This window comes from Eumetopias jubatus, unplaced genomic scaffold (genome assembly GCF_037043125.1).
Source record: "Eumetopias jubatus isolate StellerSeaLion01/CBP00866 unplaced genomic scaffold, mEumJub1_p1.0 scaffold_10, whole genome shotgun sequence".
NCBI classification, from domain to species: domain Eukaryota; kingdom Metazoa; phylum Chordata; class Mammalia; order Carnivora; family Otariidae; genus Eumetopias; species Eumetopias jubatus.
Window position 1 is genome coordinate 33,525,198 of NW_028274816.1, and position 16,055 is coordinate 33,541,252.

Consider the following 16,055-nt stretch of genomic DNA (forward strand, 5'->3'; position numbering starts at 1 on the left):
ACGGGATTCACAGCCCGCCCCACAGTGGCCCAGTCATAATGCTTGGCGGTGCCCTGTTAATGATTGCCTTCTCCTCCCCCCCCTGCACTGATGTGTCCTACAACGCCTTGCAAATAAAGAAACAGTTTGCACTTGGGTTCTTGTCTTAGGGTCTGCTCTGGGGGCTGCTTAGCCCATGGCAGGTCCTCAGCTCCAGGGTTACTGTGAGATTGGAGTGAGATGATGCCCAGAAGTGCTCAGCGTGGTGCCTGGTGCATAGTATGTGCTCTTTAGGCATTGGCCCTTGTCACAAGCCCTGGGACCTTCTGGATTTGAATGCACCCGCAGGTCCTGGGGAGGCCCCGTTAAGCAAGGGCTGCGGGTGCTCGCAAGAGAACTGTTGTCCTTCCCCTGTAAGGAGGGGTGTGTCGGTGAGCGCTGAGGCTAATGCTGCCCAGTAAGCCCTTTTGCCTGGACCTTGCTGCCTCAGGGATGTGTGAGCCTCAGGGATGTCTGAGCATGGGGAGCTTTGGACAGCACTCAATGCCCCTCCCCTCCCTGTACCCCCACCACCCCCCACACACAACACGCTGGCTGTATTTGGCAAAGTTTCAGTGAGGGTTGGGTGGAACAGTGTTCACCAAAGATTAATGATAGCTATTTCTAGGTTGTGGGATTTTTGAGGCCTTTTTTCACTCACTGTCTTCTTTGTGCTTTCCAGCACGGTTTAAGTGTCTTACAATGAACAGGCATCATTTTCACAAAAAGAATTAAGTCATTATTCTTTCAAAGGTAAATAACTTGCTGCTGATCGGAAGATAGGGCCCTAACGGCTCGGCTCAGACCGTTTTCGACTCTAGACTCTACCGTGGGAAGACATGGATATGAATCGTGTGGTTTTCTTTGGGACTTCATATATGGCGAGTTTCTGTGACCATTTCACAGTCATTTAAAAATAAAGCAATTCTCTGGGTATAGAGCAAAACCATTGTGTCCAGGACTCAAAGGAGCATTCATCTTCAGGGATGGATCGGGTTCTTGCCTTGGAAAGTGTCCCCATGGTGTTAGACTTTGGGCACGCTGTGTTTGTACAGGCCAGGCAGTGTGGAGGTGGCCATGCTCCTGGCTGACGGTGACTGGGACTGGGGCCTCAGGGAACTGGGTGCGTCTTGTCATGAAATTCACGGGGCTCAACAGATCCTCATAGTCACCATCATCCGCCCCCCGACCGTATTCACTGTTCACTAAATACCCTCTCCTGACAGAGCTCCCCATGTATGTCTTCCAGTCCTTACAGGATCTAAAATGATTGACAAGTCATGTCCCCCACCTGAAGAAAATGATGCTAATCCCCCCATTGTTTGTTTCTTTTGGCCTGCCGCCCCTCAGAGAGGACTTGTCTCCTAGTTCTTGATGAGGGATGGTGACTGGCACAGCACAGCCGGACCAAGAGGGAGAATGGAGAGGCTGTCGTGGGCAGGCAGGCCAGCCAGCAGGTGCAAGAGTGCGGGGGGCTGGGGGGACAAGCTACGTTGATTTACATAAGAAAGATCGGGGATTGCGGCGCCTGGTGGCTCAGTCGGTTGAGCGTCTGCCTTCGGCTCAGGTCATGATCCCAGGGTCCTGGGATCGAGCCCCGCATCGGGCTCCCTGCTCCGTGGGGAGCCTGCTTCTCCCTCGGCCTCTGCCCCTCCCCCCCCAACCGGTGCTCATTCTCTTAAGTAAATAAAAATTTAAAAAGATCTGGGATGATGAGGGGCAACAGACTGTGTTGTGAGTTAGCTATGTGGGTGATGGTGGTGATGATGGGGCATGATTAGCAAGTGAGAGACTCTGGAAAATCATGGAGTTTGGGAACAAACGGGAGAAAGAAAGTGGGATCCTGTTTGCGTTGCTGTGGGTTGTCCATTTCACCCTCATGAAGTTTCTCCAAAGAGACAGGTTAAGAATCCAGGTTCCCTTTTTGTTGCCAGTGTCTATTCTGTTTGGCCTCTGCCTTCGAATGTGACTCCGTACAGAGAGTGGGCCACGTGGGTCCAGAATTTATGAAGGTCACACACTGAAAGAGGCTGCAGAATATTTTCATGCCTCGTCTGCAGAGGAGGAAACTGAGGCTCAGTAGGTGGTATGCTTTATGGTAAGAACTGGGCCTGCCTCCAGTCTATCCTGTGTTCCACTGCGAGGCCTCACTCAGCACAGTTAACTACTCAGGTTGATAAGGAATAGGTTCCCCCAGATACTTCCCTGAAGGCCCTGGGGTCCAAGACCACTTTGCAATTCCAAACTCAGAAACTAAATGATCAAGGAGAGCCCTGGCAGCCTCGGGGCCAGAGGGGCACCCTGACCTCCTCCCTGCCACTCCCTCATTCGGACTCTGGCTCAGAGATTGCGACTTGTCACCCCAGCTGGCTGCTGGCTCGGTGACACTAAACTTAGGTTTTCCCCAGGGAGCAGAGCACTTAATGAAGGAGTTCATCCAGCGGGAGACTCCCAGGCGAGCCAGGGCGGCAGTGGGCAGGCAGCTGCAGAGCTGGGAGGGTGTTTGGCTGGGTCTTCCGCCTGCTGAGGGTTGCTGTTTCCATGATGTCAGAGAGGCGGAACTCTGCCTCACATCGCGGGAGACAGGAACCCTCGCCCCAGGGCTGTCCGGCTTTGGACGTGACCCTGAGCAAAGGTGAGAATGCTCTTCTTACTCACCAGGAGGAAACTGAGGACTGCCTTAACGTTTCTTGGGGGCTTCCGGGCTTGTCAGCACCTAGCCGGAGTTGAATTCCTGGCCCCAAGCCTGTCTGTCCCTCTTCTTAGCTGGACTCCACTCTCCAGGGGGACGTCTTAGGACCGGGATGAGAGAAACCGTGCCTCCAACTCAAAGAAGGTCCCTCTGTGCACCCTGGAATGCACCCACTCTGACTGTGTGTGAATACTTAGGGAGTACGTTTGGCAGATGTGATCTGAAAGAGAAACCTCTTCATTTTTTTTTTTTTTTTAAGTCATTGGAAGCAGTGTGAAGACTTCTCGGCTAGTGTCTGGGAGGCCTGGTTGGACTTTGCCTTTCTCTGGGAGTCCGTTTCTTACAGGGTGGTCCACCCCGACAGTTTATCAGGGCCTTACACATCTATTGCATTGGTTTCTCTGATCATCTTGCGACTTCTGCCCTCAGCATGTCAATAACATGTTCGTGTCTCCTTCTCTCTCCCGACCAGAAAAAGATTTACAAATATAAGAAAGTCCTGAGTAACCCAAGCCGTTGGGAAGTTGTGTTGAAGGAGATCCGGACTCTGGTGGACATGGCCCTGACATCCCCCCTGCAGGATGACTCCATCAACCAAGCCCCACTGGAAATTGTCTCAAAACTGCTCTCAGAGGTAAGACATTCCTCCTGCTTGATTTTGCACACCCCCCACCCCCGCCTTCAAGTTTTTTTCCTTTCCCTCGGCTGAGCACAACGCCATACCTGGCAGCAGAACTGGACCTGAGTTTGTGCTGTCTCCCCATTCCAAGGAGGTGAGCGGTGTCCCCCAGCCTGAGGGAGCCCAGCAGGAGGTTTGTCCCCAGTGCCTGCAGCTGAGCACCCCGGGGGAGGGGCAGGGGTGAAGGGGCAGGTGTTGCTGTCCTGCCAGGCCCCACCCCTGAACATGGGGGGACCAGTCTTGGGCCTGAGGCTGGGCGGGTGGAGATGATGGTGGCAGCCAGTTTCAGAATTTTCCAGTTCGTCCCCGAGCCGGAGCACGTCGGTCAAGCCCCCAGACGGCACTTCCTCCCTGCCCCTCGGCATTGGGGCCGGCCGGCCCTGCCAGTCTCCATCCTCCCCCCGCCCTGGCCTGCATCAGCTCCAGGGGCCCAGGCAGCGATGGCTTTCTGCCCCCACCACCCGCCCAGCAGCAGAAATTCCGGCAGCAGCCTGCAGCCAACACAGCTTGGCTTTGCCAGGCAGCCCCACATGAGGGCGTGCACTGTGCCGGACACCGTCCTGGGCGTGGGGACGAAGACAAGCCCCTGTCCTCCTGGAGCCCACGTTCCCCCAGGGGGACAGACAGGAGCGAGGGCCTCAATCAGTGTCGGTCCCGCTGTTTTCACAGGGAGGTGACAGCTGCTTGGAAACGCACTGTTTATTCTGCCCCAACCATCTTGTCAGCGCTTCCCCAAATACTAACACTTGTCTCGTTTGTTTGCCTGCCTGGCCCCCTGGAGACCTGGCGTTGATGACTCCTGATTTAAACTCCGCATGGCCACCAGAGTGGTGCTTCTGTCCCCCTCCCCTGGGACGGGCCCCTGCTCTCCTGGCATGCCCGATTCCCGGAGTAGCTTCTAGATGCTCCCTCTGAGCCCGCACCAGCTCCTTGCTGCCTAGAACCACCCCTTCCTCTGTGGACCCAGGCTGGTTGCTGCCAGTCAGTCCAGGAAACTGGCCCAGGCCTTCCACATCTGCTGAATAGAGGGTCCCTTGCCCTGGAAGCAAGTGGGGGCAAGAAGTAGAAGACAGGCAGTAAAGACTGTTGCAGGTAGGGAAGCAGAGACCATGCCCTCAGGTGTGAGATGGGTTCATTTCACAGAAGAGCAAAGACTCTGGCTCTGAAATGAATCACAGTCACGGTCTGGAATTTGAGACCAGGCCAGGTGCTGTATACCCAACGTTCCCTCCTGGCTTCCCAGCCCGAGCCCGGGCTGGCTGCTCACCATCAGTAAGCACCTGCCATGTGCCAACAGGTGTCAGGTGCCACGCACACAACGTCTCAGGTAGTACGTCTGCCCTAGAGAGCTGGGCCTTGCTGTCTCCGTTATACAATCGATGAAACTGAGGCCCCGAGACACTCAGCAACCTGCTGAGCAAGCAGTGGGGCTGGAAGTTCCACCTTAGGGCTCCCTCCCTCCCACTGCAAGGCCACATCGCCCACCCCTTCTGCTCCTCCAGTCCTCACCCCACCACCACACCATCAGTAGATCAGGCTCGCTGTCAGGACGACGGGGAAGGCGGCAGGTGGGCTCTACCACCAGCTTCTGGCAACATTTGTTTCCGTCTTACATGTTGCATAGACCGTGTGTCCCTGGGCCTTTGCATCACCTCTCAGGCCAAGGTTTTAAAAATCATCTGACCCCCAAGCACTAGGGTGGAAAGAGAAAGGCATTTAAAGGGAAAAGAAAAAAGGAAGAAACTTGTATCTGCTGTGTACCTACCGTGTGACAGGCACGGGGTCATTATTATTCACTTTGATAGACAAGCACTGCTGTTTGGTAGGGGACAGAGCTGGGACTGCAGCCCAGGCAGCAGCCCCTCAAGGAAGGCTTAGGGCCTCTCTGAGTGACACGTTTTTTGAGTACATACTCTGTGACCACTGCTTTGGCAGGCATTTAGAGCTGATACTTTACATTTCTCCAGGGACCCTGCGAGGTAAGTCCTAAAATGTACAGACGAGTGAACAGAGGCTCAGAGAGGCTGTCGCTTGCATAAGTGGAGGGCCAGGATCCACACCCAGATCTGTTTTTTTAGAAAGCTCACGCTCTCATGCACAGAGGTAGCATAAATTGGTAGAGACTTTCTAGTGGGGCAGGGAGCGCCCCAGCTGTGTAGGACATGATGGTTGAGAACAGGTGTTGTAGAAGCAGAAGGACCTGGTTCTACACTTCAGGTGCTAACTGGCCTTGGACAATGTACTAGGTCTCTCAGTACCATTTTCTTTTGTGAGTTGGGGCGAAGATGAGCACCCATTCCATAGAATTAAGGATCGAGTGCTCTAATACATACAAAGCGCCTGGCCCTGTGCCTGATATACAGGGAGCACTTGATAAATGGTCACATTTTTGTTGTCATGGGAGATGGTTGTGATCTTGACCTTAAGCTCTCTCAGCTGAAGGGTCTAGGGGGATGGGTGGAAAAACAAACAGATCCTTCCTGCTCCTTGCCCTTTTTTATTTAGAATATATGGGCTAGATTATTTGTTCTCTTTACTCAGGTTGCTCCCCGGGTCTCCTGGGAGGCTCCAGGTGTCCCCAAAGCTACTGGAAGGTGGGCAGGATCCCAAGGAAGAGAGTGAGGAAAGGGGAGGGGGGGGCTCTTGGTTCTGAGAAAGGACTGTCCATCCACTGGCCAAAAAAAGCCACATCCCTGACCCCCCGGGCCTTTGTTGAGTTGAGTAGAGAGAGTGACCATTCAGTTTAGGGTTCCCACGTCCCCTGCGATGCACTGGCTATTAGTGAGTGCTTTCCACCCAGGGTGGAAAATGGCCTTGGTGGAGAGAAGTGTCCCTGCAGAATGGCACAGGCTTCCACCAGCGGTTGGGTCAAAGGAACTGGCATCTATGCTCGCTCTTGCTGGGAAGGTGCACAGGTGTGGTGAGGACTGGGCTGGACCCTTCAGAGCTGCCCAGCACAGCCTGAGAAATGGAACCGTCCCTTGCGTGGGCCAACCATCAGAGCTCAGTAGTTAGAGATGCATGTTTTGGCATCAGGACAGACAGTGGTCCAACCCCCACCCCAACCTCTCTTCCCCGTGCTCCTGGGCAAGCAGCTCCTGGGGCTCAGGTAGCTCATCTGTCGATGGGAGAGGAGGAGAAGCACTGTAAGAAAGAAATGGGTGGGGTGAGGATTACGAAGTGTACTCCTGGCCTGAGGCATGGGGAGCTTGCCGTCAGTCCTAAGGAAAGACCAAAGCTTTCCATCAGAAAAATTATTGATGTTTAATAATCTACCACAAATGGGCTCCTTAAACGCTACCAGTGTCCACAAAAAGAAAAAGCCTTTGGAATCCAAGAAACATCCTTCCACCTTCCACGTGTTCCTGGATTCTAAGCTGGGCCAGGCTGTCTCCATGGGGACCTGGGGACTTGAGGAGCACAGACACTGGTCCAGGTTCCGTGGCGGTCCTCCTGCCTCGGCCAGCCAGGCAGAAGCATGTTCACGGCCCCCTGGCTTAGCTTTTGCTTCAGCTGGTTGTAAACTCCTTGGGTATCCTGATGCTCCTTACAGCTGAAGCTAGGTGGTGAACAAGGTGGGGCTCTTTCTAGAACCCAGGAATGCTCTATCTTGCTAGTTCGCTGTCCAGTGAGGCAGCACGAGACAAGGAGGCAGACGTGGCTCTGTTAGGAGACCTGAATGGAGACCGGTGAGAGCCCGTGCCCACCGAGACGAACGGGCACAACAGAGCATGCCGTGAAACTAGCAGAGAAGACAATAGTGACCATTCCGGGGTTTTCCCACGATTTCTCGCTTCTCGTGTGTTCATTCCTTTCCTCGGTCGTGTATTCACAGGATGGTGGTAATAGGCACCCACTGGGTAAGAAAATTCCAGATCAGGGAGGAAAAAACCCTCAAAATGAAACAAATTTAATCCATTCAACTTATTATTCTTTTTGCAAGCTAATTGCTAGAATTCGAATTTAAAACTTGTTTGGCTCATGGAGCACCATTCTTCCCTGGGAACCCAGCTGGAGAACCACTGAAATAATGTATGTGAGGTGCCTGAAAGCCTGGCACACGGTCAAGATTCAAAAGTCTGTTTCTTTCCGTGTTTACCGTGAACCTGCCTTCTGGCTTCCCGGTAGCATCTGTATGATCAGCATGGAGCACGGGGTTAAGCCCCCTCTTTGTATCCTCTCACTGAAGCCTATGGAAGTTTCTCCTTTATGGAAGGGGAAACGGAGCCTCACCAAGGAGGAGTGACTGGTTCAAGGTCACATAACTCACAGGGGTGAAACTGGGACTCGAAACTCGGTGTCGTTCCCCCCCGCACCCCGGCCACCCCAGAGTCATACTCTTTTCCCTTCCTGGCTGAGCCTTGGAGGGTTTTCTGATCTGCTTAATTAAGACAAAGCAACACCTGCACTCTGAGAGGCTGAAAGTGTTTTAAACTGTTTGGACCTTTAAGATGCAAACGTTCCGTTTGATTAATATTGTGGTTTGTTTTGTTTTGTTTTTGTCTACCTCCTCTACTTTCCGCTCACTCCCTTAGAACACAAACTTGACTACCCAGGAGCATGAGAACATCATTGTGGTAAGTCTCTCGAGAGCCCTCTCCCTCTGTCCACCTCCCAGGGCCCACAGTCCTTGCCCCTGTCTGAGTGACTTCTCGAAGCACCGGTGTAATCCACCAGCATGGCGACCTCGCTCAATCTTATCTTTTCTGTCAAGCCAGATGTGTCTGCCTCCTGCCTTTGCACATTTCAGAGCCCCAGTTGATTGGGGGGGTGCATCATTATCAGTCTTTGAGGTTTGTAGCAAATGTGTCTTCATTGCTTCCTCCTTCCTGAGTATGCTGGGGGGAGTTGAAGGCAGATGGCAGAGAGCATATAGTTTATTCAGAGGCATAACCCTATTAGCTGAGAGGTAAATATTCTCTTTCTTGCCCCAGGACGTGTCTCCTAATTAGTCCACGTATAGAACCTGGATTTAATTCTCTCTGATACACAAAGTGAGGTCATATTTTCTGGGACTTGACTATGATGTAAGCGTCTTTGGGGTAAAATAGCTTCCTGGGTGATTTTAAGCTCTGAAATGTGACTCTCACTAGAGAGAAATGAGGTTGCACCTACTGGGTTCCAAGCACTGTGCCATGTATTTGAATCCATAGGTAATGAAGACAGGCCCTGCTCCCAAGGGGTTTATCATCTATTGTAGGAAGACAGATGAGACCACAGCAAAAACAGGATGTAGTATAGAGAGGAGAGTGATAAACTCACCTGGGAGAAAAAGCCATGGTGCTTCCTGGAGGCAATGATGTCTGAACTGGGTTTTGAAGGGTCAATAGGAGTTCGCCAGATGGCAAAACAGAGTAAAGGCATTCCAGAGAGAGGAAACAAAACATGCATCGAGATGTAAAACAACGTGGTAAATTCTGGAAGCTTCGGCATTGCTGGACTGTAAAGCATAAGGACGTGGGAAGTAGGGAGGCAGAACTTGAGATGGAAGTGAGAGGCAAAGCCTTTTGTGCCCTGAAAGGACATTCACCTGCCCCAGCGGTCCTACGGCTACAGCCTTTGAAACAGGGGCAGGATGCCAACTCCATGCCCCTCTGAGCCAAATGAAGATTTCGTAGGCCCACCCACTTGGCCCTGGCAAGCCCAGCCTGGAGATTCACCCTCCTCACCCCAGCTGGGTCTTGTGGGTACCAAAGGAGGTGGGTCCTAGGCCACTTATTATGGAGAGTAGAGGCAGCAGCTTCTGTGGAGTCCCGCCTACAGTGGCTGGCACATAGTAGGTGTTCAGTGGGAATTGGCACATAGTAGGTGGTCAGTGAGAATTTGCTAAAAATATAAAAGGTTTTTTGTTTTGTTTTGTTTTTTTCCCCTTGCTGCATCCTGACCACTCATTGCCTTCTCTTGCCAGAACAGGGGGATTGTCAACCTGGGTGCCCCCACTCACTACCACCACCTTTCTCTGGTATACCACTAATTAGTAAATTCATTTAACAAACATTTGTTGACATGTAAAGACAAGTATGTACCAAACACTAGTCTGTGTTCCACAGACCTAGAGCTGCTGTTGAGAGATTTACTGTGTGCTAGAAGAACCTGGCAGGTCGGCCGATAATCAGGGGTTGAGATTTGTTTGGAGTGTTAGGGGAGCACAGAGGGCAGATACCTAACATCCTCTGCCAATGAGCGTGCTGGGAGGAGGATGCCAGAGGGCTTCCAGGTGGAGGTGAGCAAACTGGATCTTAAAGGAGGGGTAGGAGTGCTCCAGGGAAAGGCAGTCCAGGGAGAGGGCCCGGCATGAGAAAGGCAGAGCAGCAAGACTGGCAAAGCAGGCAGGGACATGGGTACCAGGGAAGGAGTTGGCACCTTCCTCTCCCTGCTGGCGCTACCTATGGATCCACCCCCCGCCCCCTGCTCTTCAACCCTGGAGGACGGGTGAGGGCTTTGGACTGGGGATGAGCCTGGGAAAGGAATTTTGATCTGAGCGATCCAGGCTGCTTTTATCCAGCTAATTTGGTGAGGCTGACCCCTTAATTGGGCTGGGCTAAGCTCCCCTGCTCAACAGACGTGCCCGAGAACAGAGAAGAATTTTATCTGAGGTCTGCCCCCTCAGCCCTGCGTTTTACAGCCTCCCTTCCAGTGCTCTTGATTACCAGTGCCCTTATCATCATTGGGAAGCGGCCTTCCTGTCCAGAGATGACATTATCTGATTTGACCGGTTGGCAATTAGTCTTCTCCCAGCAGGGCTTGGTATGTTTTTAATGTGCTTGTTTTTCAGAAATACTTTCACAAGTGACTTGAGTTGGTTTTATGCGGCCCATCTGGGGTCGGGCATCTCTCTGTGCTGGTAACAGATGGCACATCACTGGACGTGCATGGACCTGGAGCCCAGACCCCAGCTGCCGTCCCACGTGCTTGAAGCTCAGTGTGAGCTCAAGTTTTGAGCCGGTGCAGACCCCAGGCCCACCCCCCACTACCCCCTGTGACCTTGGGCAAGCAATGGGAGAACTTTAGTTTTATTGTATTGAAAATATCTTTAAGATATTCTTTAAAAATACTTTTGCAAGTATTCCGTGAAAATAATTTCATTAGAAGGAAGGAAGGAAGAAAAAGGATTTCACCCTAGCCCACTGTCCTCTTCAGAGAAAGCCCCTGGCGGTTTTCAGGTGGTGACAAAGCCACACGGATACGGCTGTGTTTTTATTTTTTGTTTTCAGCATTAATGGTGCATTGCTAGATGGGCTGTTCTGCGTTGGTTCTTTCTTGTAACACATCTTGGGGATGCTTTCAAGTCTCTTCGTGCCCATGTGCCCCACGGTTTCCAGCCTCAGTACCTGTGGCATTTGGGGATGAATCATTGCTTCTGGGGGGCCGGTCCTGGGCATTGTAGAATGTTGAGCAGCATCCCTGCCTTAACCCACTAGATGCCAGAAACTCTTCCCTGTCGATGATCAAAAATGTGGCTCCAGACGTGCCAACATCCCCTGGGAGGCAGAGTCAACCCTAGTTGAGGACCGTTGGCCCACGCATACTTTCTACTGGCTCTAAAATATTATTATTTAACCAGATGGCCATTCCAATCATTTTCAGCTAATATGACATATTAAGGCTGAGTCTTCTCATTTATGAAATGGGCATGCCTTTCTTACAGGGTTCCTGGGAAGGTTCAGTGAGCTAATGCACCTAACATGCTCAGCCAAGGGCCGGGCTTAAAGAAAGAGTCCACAGAATATAAGCTCTTTTTATTAATCATACCTTTTAAAATAATCATAACTCTGTGACCAGGGCAGGACTGGTAACCTCCCCTACCCTCTGTCTCTTCATCTGTACAAGTGGGAATAGCTCCCGCTTGACCTCACAGAGTTGTCATGAGGATCAAATGAGATAATAGCGTGGAAGCACAGAGCCCCTGCCTGACGCCCACTCTGGGCACTTAAATCCTTCCCACTCCTTTATTCCTTGACTCATTCTCGAGAAAGAGGGGCCTGGCATGAGTGAAGGGGCTCAACCCTGCACGTGATCTGCACTGTGCTGGACGGTGCCGCCCTAGACAGGTAAGACCCTGGGCCATTGGTCAGCCTGGTTGGCGGTGCTACACAGCAGAACTTCAGTATCACTGACTTCCTCCTTCACAGGGATGCATTCGCACAAGTGAGGTCATCTCTTCCTGGCATCCAGTGATGCTTCCTTTCCCTGATGGTCCCAAGCCTGGCGGAAGGCCTTGCTGAGAGGTCCCTACCCATATTCAAAGGCATCACTGCAGGGAACTGATCACCGAGACCCTCTGAAATTGAGGAGGCAGGGTCTAAGCCTGGAAGTCAGTGATGGGGAGAGCGTGTCCTCACAGAGCCCTCCTGGGAGTCGGGCAGAATCGCCACCCTTTGCCGCTATGTCCAGTACTGCCCAAGACAGCCCCCCCTCCCCCGGCCCGTGATGGTGGCAATGGGCTTATCCTGAGGCTGAGACTCCAAAACTTGTACAGTTTTCTCTCATCAAATTCCCCCAGCAACCCTGTGAGTCAGTCACTCTAGTGCTCCCCATTTTATAGGCTAGAAGACTAATGCCCAGAGAGGTTGAGTTGCTCACTCAGGGTCACACAGCCTGGCAGTCTTGGTGCTGGGTCCTGGGTCTCCTCGTTGCTAACCTTGTGCTCAGTGTGCACACAGGAATGTGAGTGGACTTCACCTAGGCATTAACCATCCAGTAACTAATATTTATGGAGAGCCGGCCCTATTTCAGACTTTATACCAGGGGTCCTCAGTTCGGTGTAGTTTTGTCCCCCATGAGGCATTTGGCAATGTCTGGACACGTTTCTTTTCCATTGTTCAAATATTTTATTTGAATGTGAAGTTTAGCACAATCATTAAAACAGGAATTATGAAAGGGGAGGAAAAATCAAGAATCAGACGTCATTCGGGCCATGGGAACCTTGTAGAGAAATGGCAGTGGGAACCAGTAAGAACCATACAGCTAGCCCAAGAAGCCTTGGTGAGACACGAACTCAACGGGCGTTAGATGTTCCAACCTGCCTTCATATGAAATGAAGTGTGTCAGGAGGCTTTTTGATTGTCACAACTGGCTGAGGCTTGCGACTGGCATCCAGTGGGTTGAGAACAAGGTCCCTGCTAAACGTCCCGCAGGCCCTCCCTCCCGTTCTTCTGGTGACTCTCTGCTCCGCTTCCCAGGTGGGAACTCGGGCGTTAAGAGAGAGGAAATAGCTTGTTCTAACAGGCTGTAGTAAGTGCCAGACCTAGAACTCGCACCCAGGACTCTGCCCCCAGTGCCTGGGGTTAGAACCACGATCCCGTCCTGCCCCGTAATCCGGGCCTGTTGATCTGAGGGGGATGTGGACGGACATCAGCAGGTTACGGAGCCCCTGTCAGTGTGCATTTGCCTGGAGGGCAGCCCAGAGCTTCTATCAGCTTCTCAGTGGGTGCCATGAGCCCCCCCCCCCGCACCGACCCCGATAGGATTCCTTTCTAGAGATTCCAGCTGACATTTGTTTGTTTTCTTTCAGGCAATTGCTCCTTTGCTGGAAAACAACCATCCACCACCAGATCTCTGTGAATTCTTTTGCAAGGTATGGCATGACTGAAATGGGGCTGTATTTGCAGGAGGCAGCCTGCCTCTGTGTGTGTGTGCTGGGGGTTGGCTTTGCATAATTTGCTGAAAACCCAGGCTTCCCCGACCTGGGTCAGGGCCCCAGACAGAGCCAGAAGGCAAGTCAGGCAGCCTGTTCTTAGAGTTACCGCTGTCTCTCTGTCAGACAGGTGATAAACAAGGCCCAGGGTCCAAACCAGTGGGTCAGGGAGGAGCGTCCGGCTTTTCCTTGGAATATCTTGGTAGCTGTCTTGGGAGAAATTTGTAGCAGATTTTCTGGGTTCCTGACGTCAGAGCTGGTTTATTATTAGCCACGGCTCCTCTGAGCACCGGCTGGCCCACAGTGGGACACAGCCATGGGGCTTTTCCTGAACAGGGAAAACAGGCAGGGGATGCCAGGTTAGCCGGGAGGAGCCACAGAGCAGCCCATCCACTCCCTTGGACCCAGAGTCAGGCTGCTTGCAGGGGGTTTACATGGAACGTGCCCGGGGCATGTCGGGCAGCAGCCATCCCTCACTCTGAAAACACACTACAACAGTCCAGGGCCTCAACCAGCAGGCAGTCCTGTTTTGTTCTTTGCTTGTGATTTTTTTTTTTTTTTTTTTTTTACTGTAATGACTTGATGTCCTTGGAGAGACGCAAGGTTTGCTGCTACCCCAGCACTCTCTGCTCTAGCACCTGCTGACTCACTTCACTCATGCTCCTTCCCTCCCTGGCTCCTTCCACAGCCTGTCCTTGGCGGGGGGCGTGGACTATGTCCACCAGCGAGATGAGCACGTGGCCTGGCAAAGCAGGCACCTGGGAGGCCCGGTGGTTTCTGGAGGAAAGGGGACTGCCATGCCCTTACTGCCTCTGCACCCCGCTCAGAGAGCATGCTCTCTCTGTTTGTCAGAGGGCAGGAGCCTCAGAGATTATAGAGACAGGGTCGTGTTACCCCCTTTGGCCCAGTGTCTCCAGCAGGAGACCTTTTCCGGCGACCCACAGCGCAGAGGCTGGGCGCAGCCTGCCGGCCCGAAGCACCCGCATGTGTTCTCAGTGTGCGTGTCCGGGCACGTGGCAGTGTGTGCCTTCTGGGCCAGGCAGGTGAGCGTCTGGCTGAGCCCGTGCACGTGTGTAAGCAAGAGCGTGCCTGCACGGGCATCAGGCTTCGGTGCTGAATCGAGGCCCCCTCCTCCCTGGGCCTCAGTGAGACTAAAGACAACTAAAACAGGGGCCTTCTTGGACCCCGGCACTGCCCCGACCGGGGTGGGGTCACATATCCCAGGGCTTCATATCCTGCTCCCTTACCTATCACAGCAGGCCATCTCGTCTCTCAGTATTTTGTCCAATTTCATCCAAATCTGTTCCTTGTTCTCCTCTCAAGCTGTATGGTTTCTCCCAGATTTCATGGTTTTCAAACTCTTGTTCTAAAACAGTGGACCTTCGTTCAAAGTAAATCATACCTGCGGGTTCCTGGTTTGAAAACTCACGGTGTAGAAGAAACCATTCTTTTTGGCATTTCCTGATAGAACTCCAGTTGGTCCTCAAATAGAAGGCTGCCCTGTCCTTTGGAGGGAGGGGTCCGAGCCTAGGGGGCCCGTGAGCCTTCAGGCTGCTTTTCCTCTGGGGCGTCAGAGTCCCAGCCTCAGTGCCCCACCCACCAGGCGGCCTGCCCAGAGAGGAGAGCTTGAGGGGGAACGAAGCCACCCCCCACTGGCTCCACGCTGGGCCACACTGGACACGCCTGGGCAGCCTTGCCTGCCAGATTTCAAAACCAGAACCCTAAGATCTGAGGAAAACTTATTGATCTTGGATTTCCCAGGAAGGCCCTGATTTCTAATATCCCAGGTCCAGGGTCCTCATCCAGGGGTTAGAAACTCAGTACCTTCAGGCCCGGGCAGGTTATAAATATGTTCGCGTGGTGGGGTCTCCTCTGTTCCACCTGAAGGCCTTCAATTTCACTTTGAAAAAACAAAACATGCTGATGAAGTAAAGTACATCTGAGAGGGGCATTTGATGGCCTGCAGACTGCTGCCAGCCTATCAAAGCCAACAACTGAAAAGCCACAGAACTGTCAAGATTCTGGGGTCCAGACACTAAACGCCTGGCATTCTTGCACCCAGTTTTCAAGAGACTCCTCTGTTAGACCGTGCCCTCTGATCCTCAGTGCTACAGTGTTCCTGGGGTAAATCAGGACCTGTCCAAATGGACGCCTGTCTGTACCATCTGATGAAAACTCAGACTTTATTATTTCTTTTTACAGATTTGATTTAATCTTTAGAGATTAGAGAGAGCAAGAGAGAGCATGTGCTGAGGGAGAGGCAGAGGGAGAGGGAGAAACAGGCTTCCCGCCGAGCAGGGAGCCCGTTGCGGGGCTCGATCCCAGGACCCTGGGATCATGACCTGAGCCGAAGGCAGACGCTTTGCCAACTGAGCCACCCAGGAGCCCCACGATCTCAGACTTTAAGAGCCACAGGCCACAGGCCACAGGCTTGTGGACCCTGCCAGGCTCAGTGCTGACAGTGCCCTTCTGTCTCCCCAGCACTGCAGAGAGCGGCCCCGGTCCATGGTGGTCATCGAAGTGTTCACTCCCGTGGTCCAGAGAATCCTCAAGCATAATATGGTGAGTTCCCCTGACAGCCCGACTGCAAAGCCAGTCTTTCACTTTTCCCCAGCCTTTTGCCATTCCCCAAAGATTTGGGGAACAGGGTTGTCTGGCCTGGCCTGACAGCCAGGGACTGGGGTTGGGATTCTGTTGAGGTTGGGGTGTTCATGCAGCCTGTCCTCCTTGGCTCTTATCTTCTTCTTAAGGCAACAGGAAGAATATTTTTCGCAGTAAAAATAACAAAAATAGCGTGGCTGGGGGAGAAGAGAGAAGTTTCCCATGTGTAGATTCACAAACGTCTACAGACACTCCGCCCTCAAGGAGGGGGACTGGAGCTCCTTACATCTTCAGTGGGGCCGTGCACACCGTGTCCTTCCAGAGGCACAGTATGGAAAAGGGGAGAAGAGTGACCGTACGGTGGAGAAACCTAAAGTCACAGCCGCTGCCAGTGGGTCACGGTCAGCAGCCGCAGTCACGTGAGGGCA

The 16,055-nt window shown here is 52.7% G+C and overlaps 1 protein-coding gene across 1 annotated transcript in view; it reads left to right on the forward strand.

The window, feature by feature from the left end:
* Positions 1–16,055, forward strand: part of CMIP (c-Maf inducing protein) — a 227,869-nt gene that overhangs the window by 174,800 nt on the left and 37,014 nt on the right. Inside the window, exons 4-7 of the mRNA XM_028092692.2 lie at positions 3,183–3,344; positions 7,925–7,966; positions 12,904–12,966; positions 15,508–15,588. Of these exons, the coding sequence (XP_027948493.1) occupies positions 3,183–3,344; positions 7,925–7,966; positions 12,904–12,966; positions 15,508–15,588 (348 nt within the window). The remainder of the gene's footprint in view (positions 1–3,182; positions 3,345–7,924; positions 7,967–12,903; positions 12,967–15,507; positions 15,589–16,055) is intronic.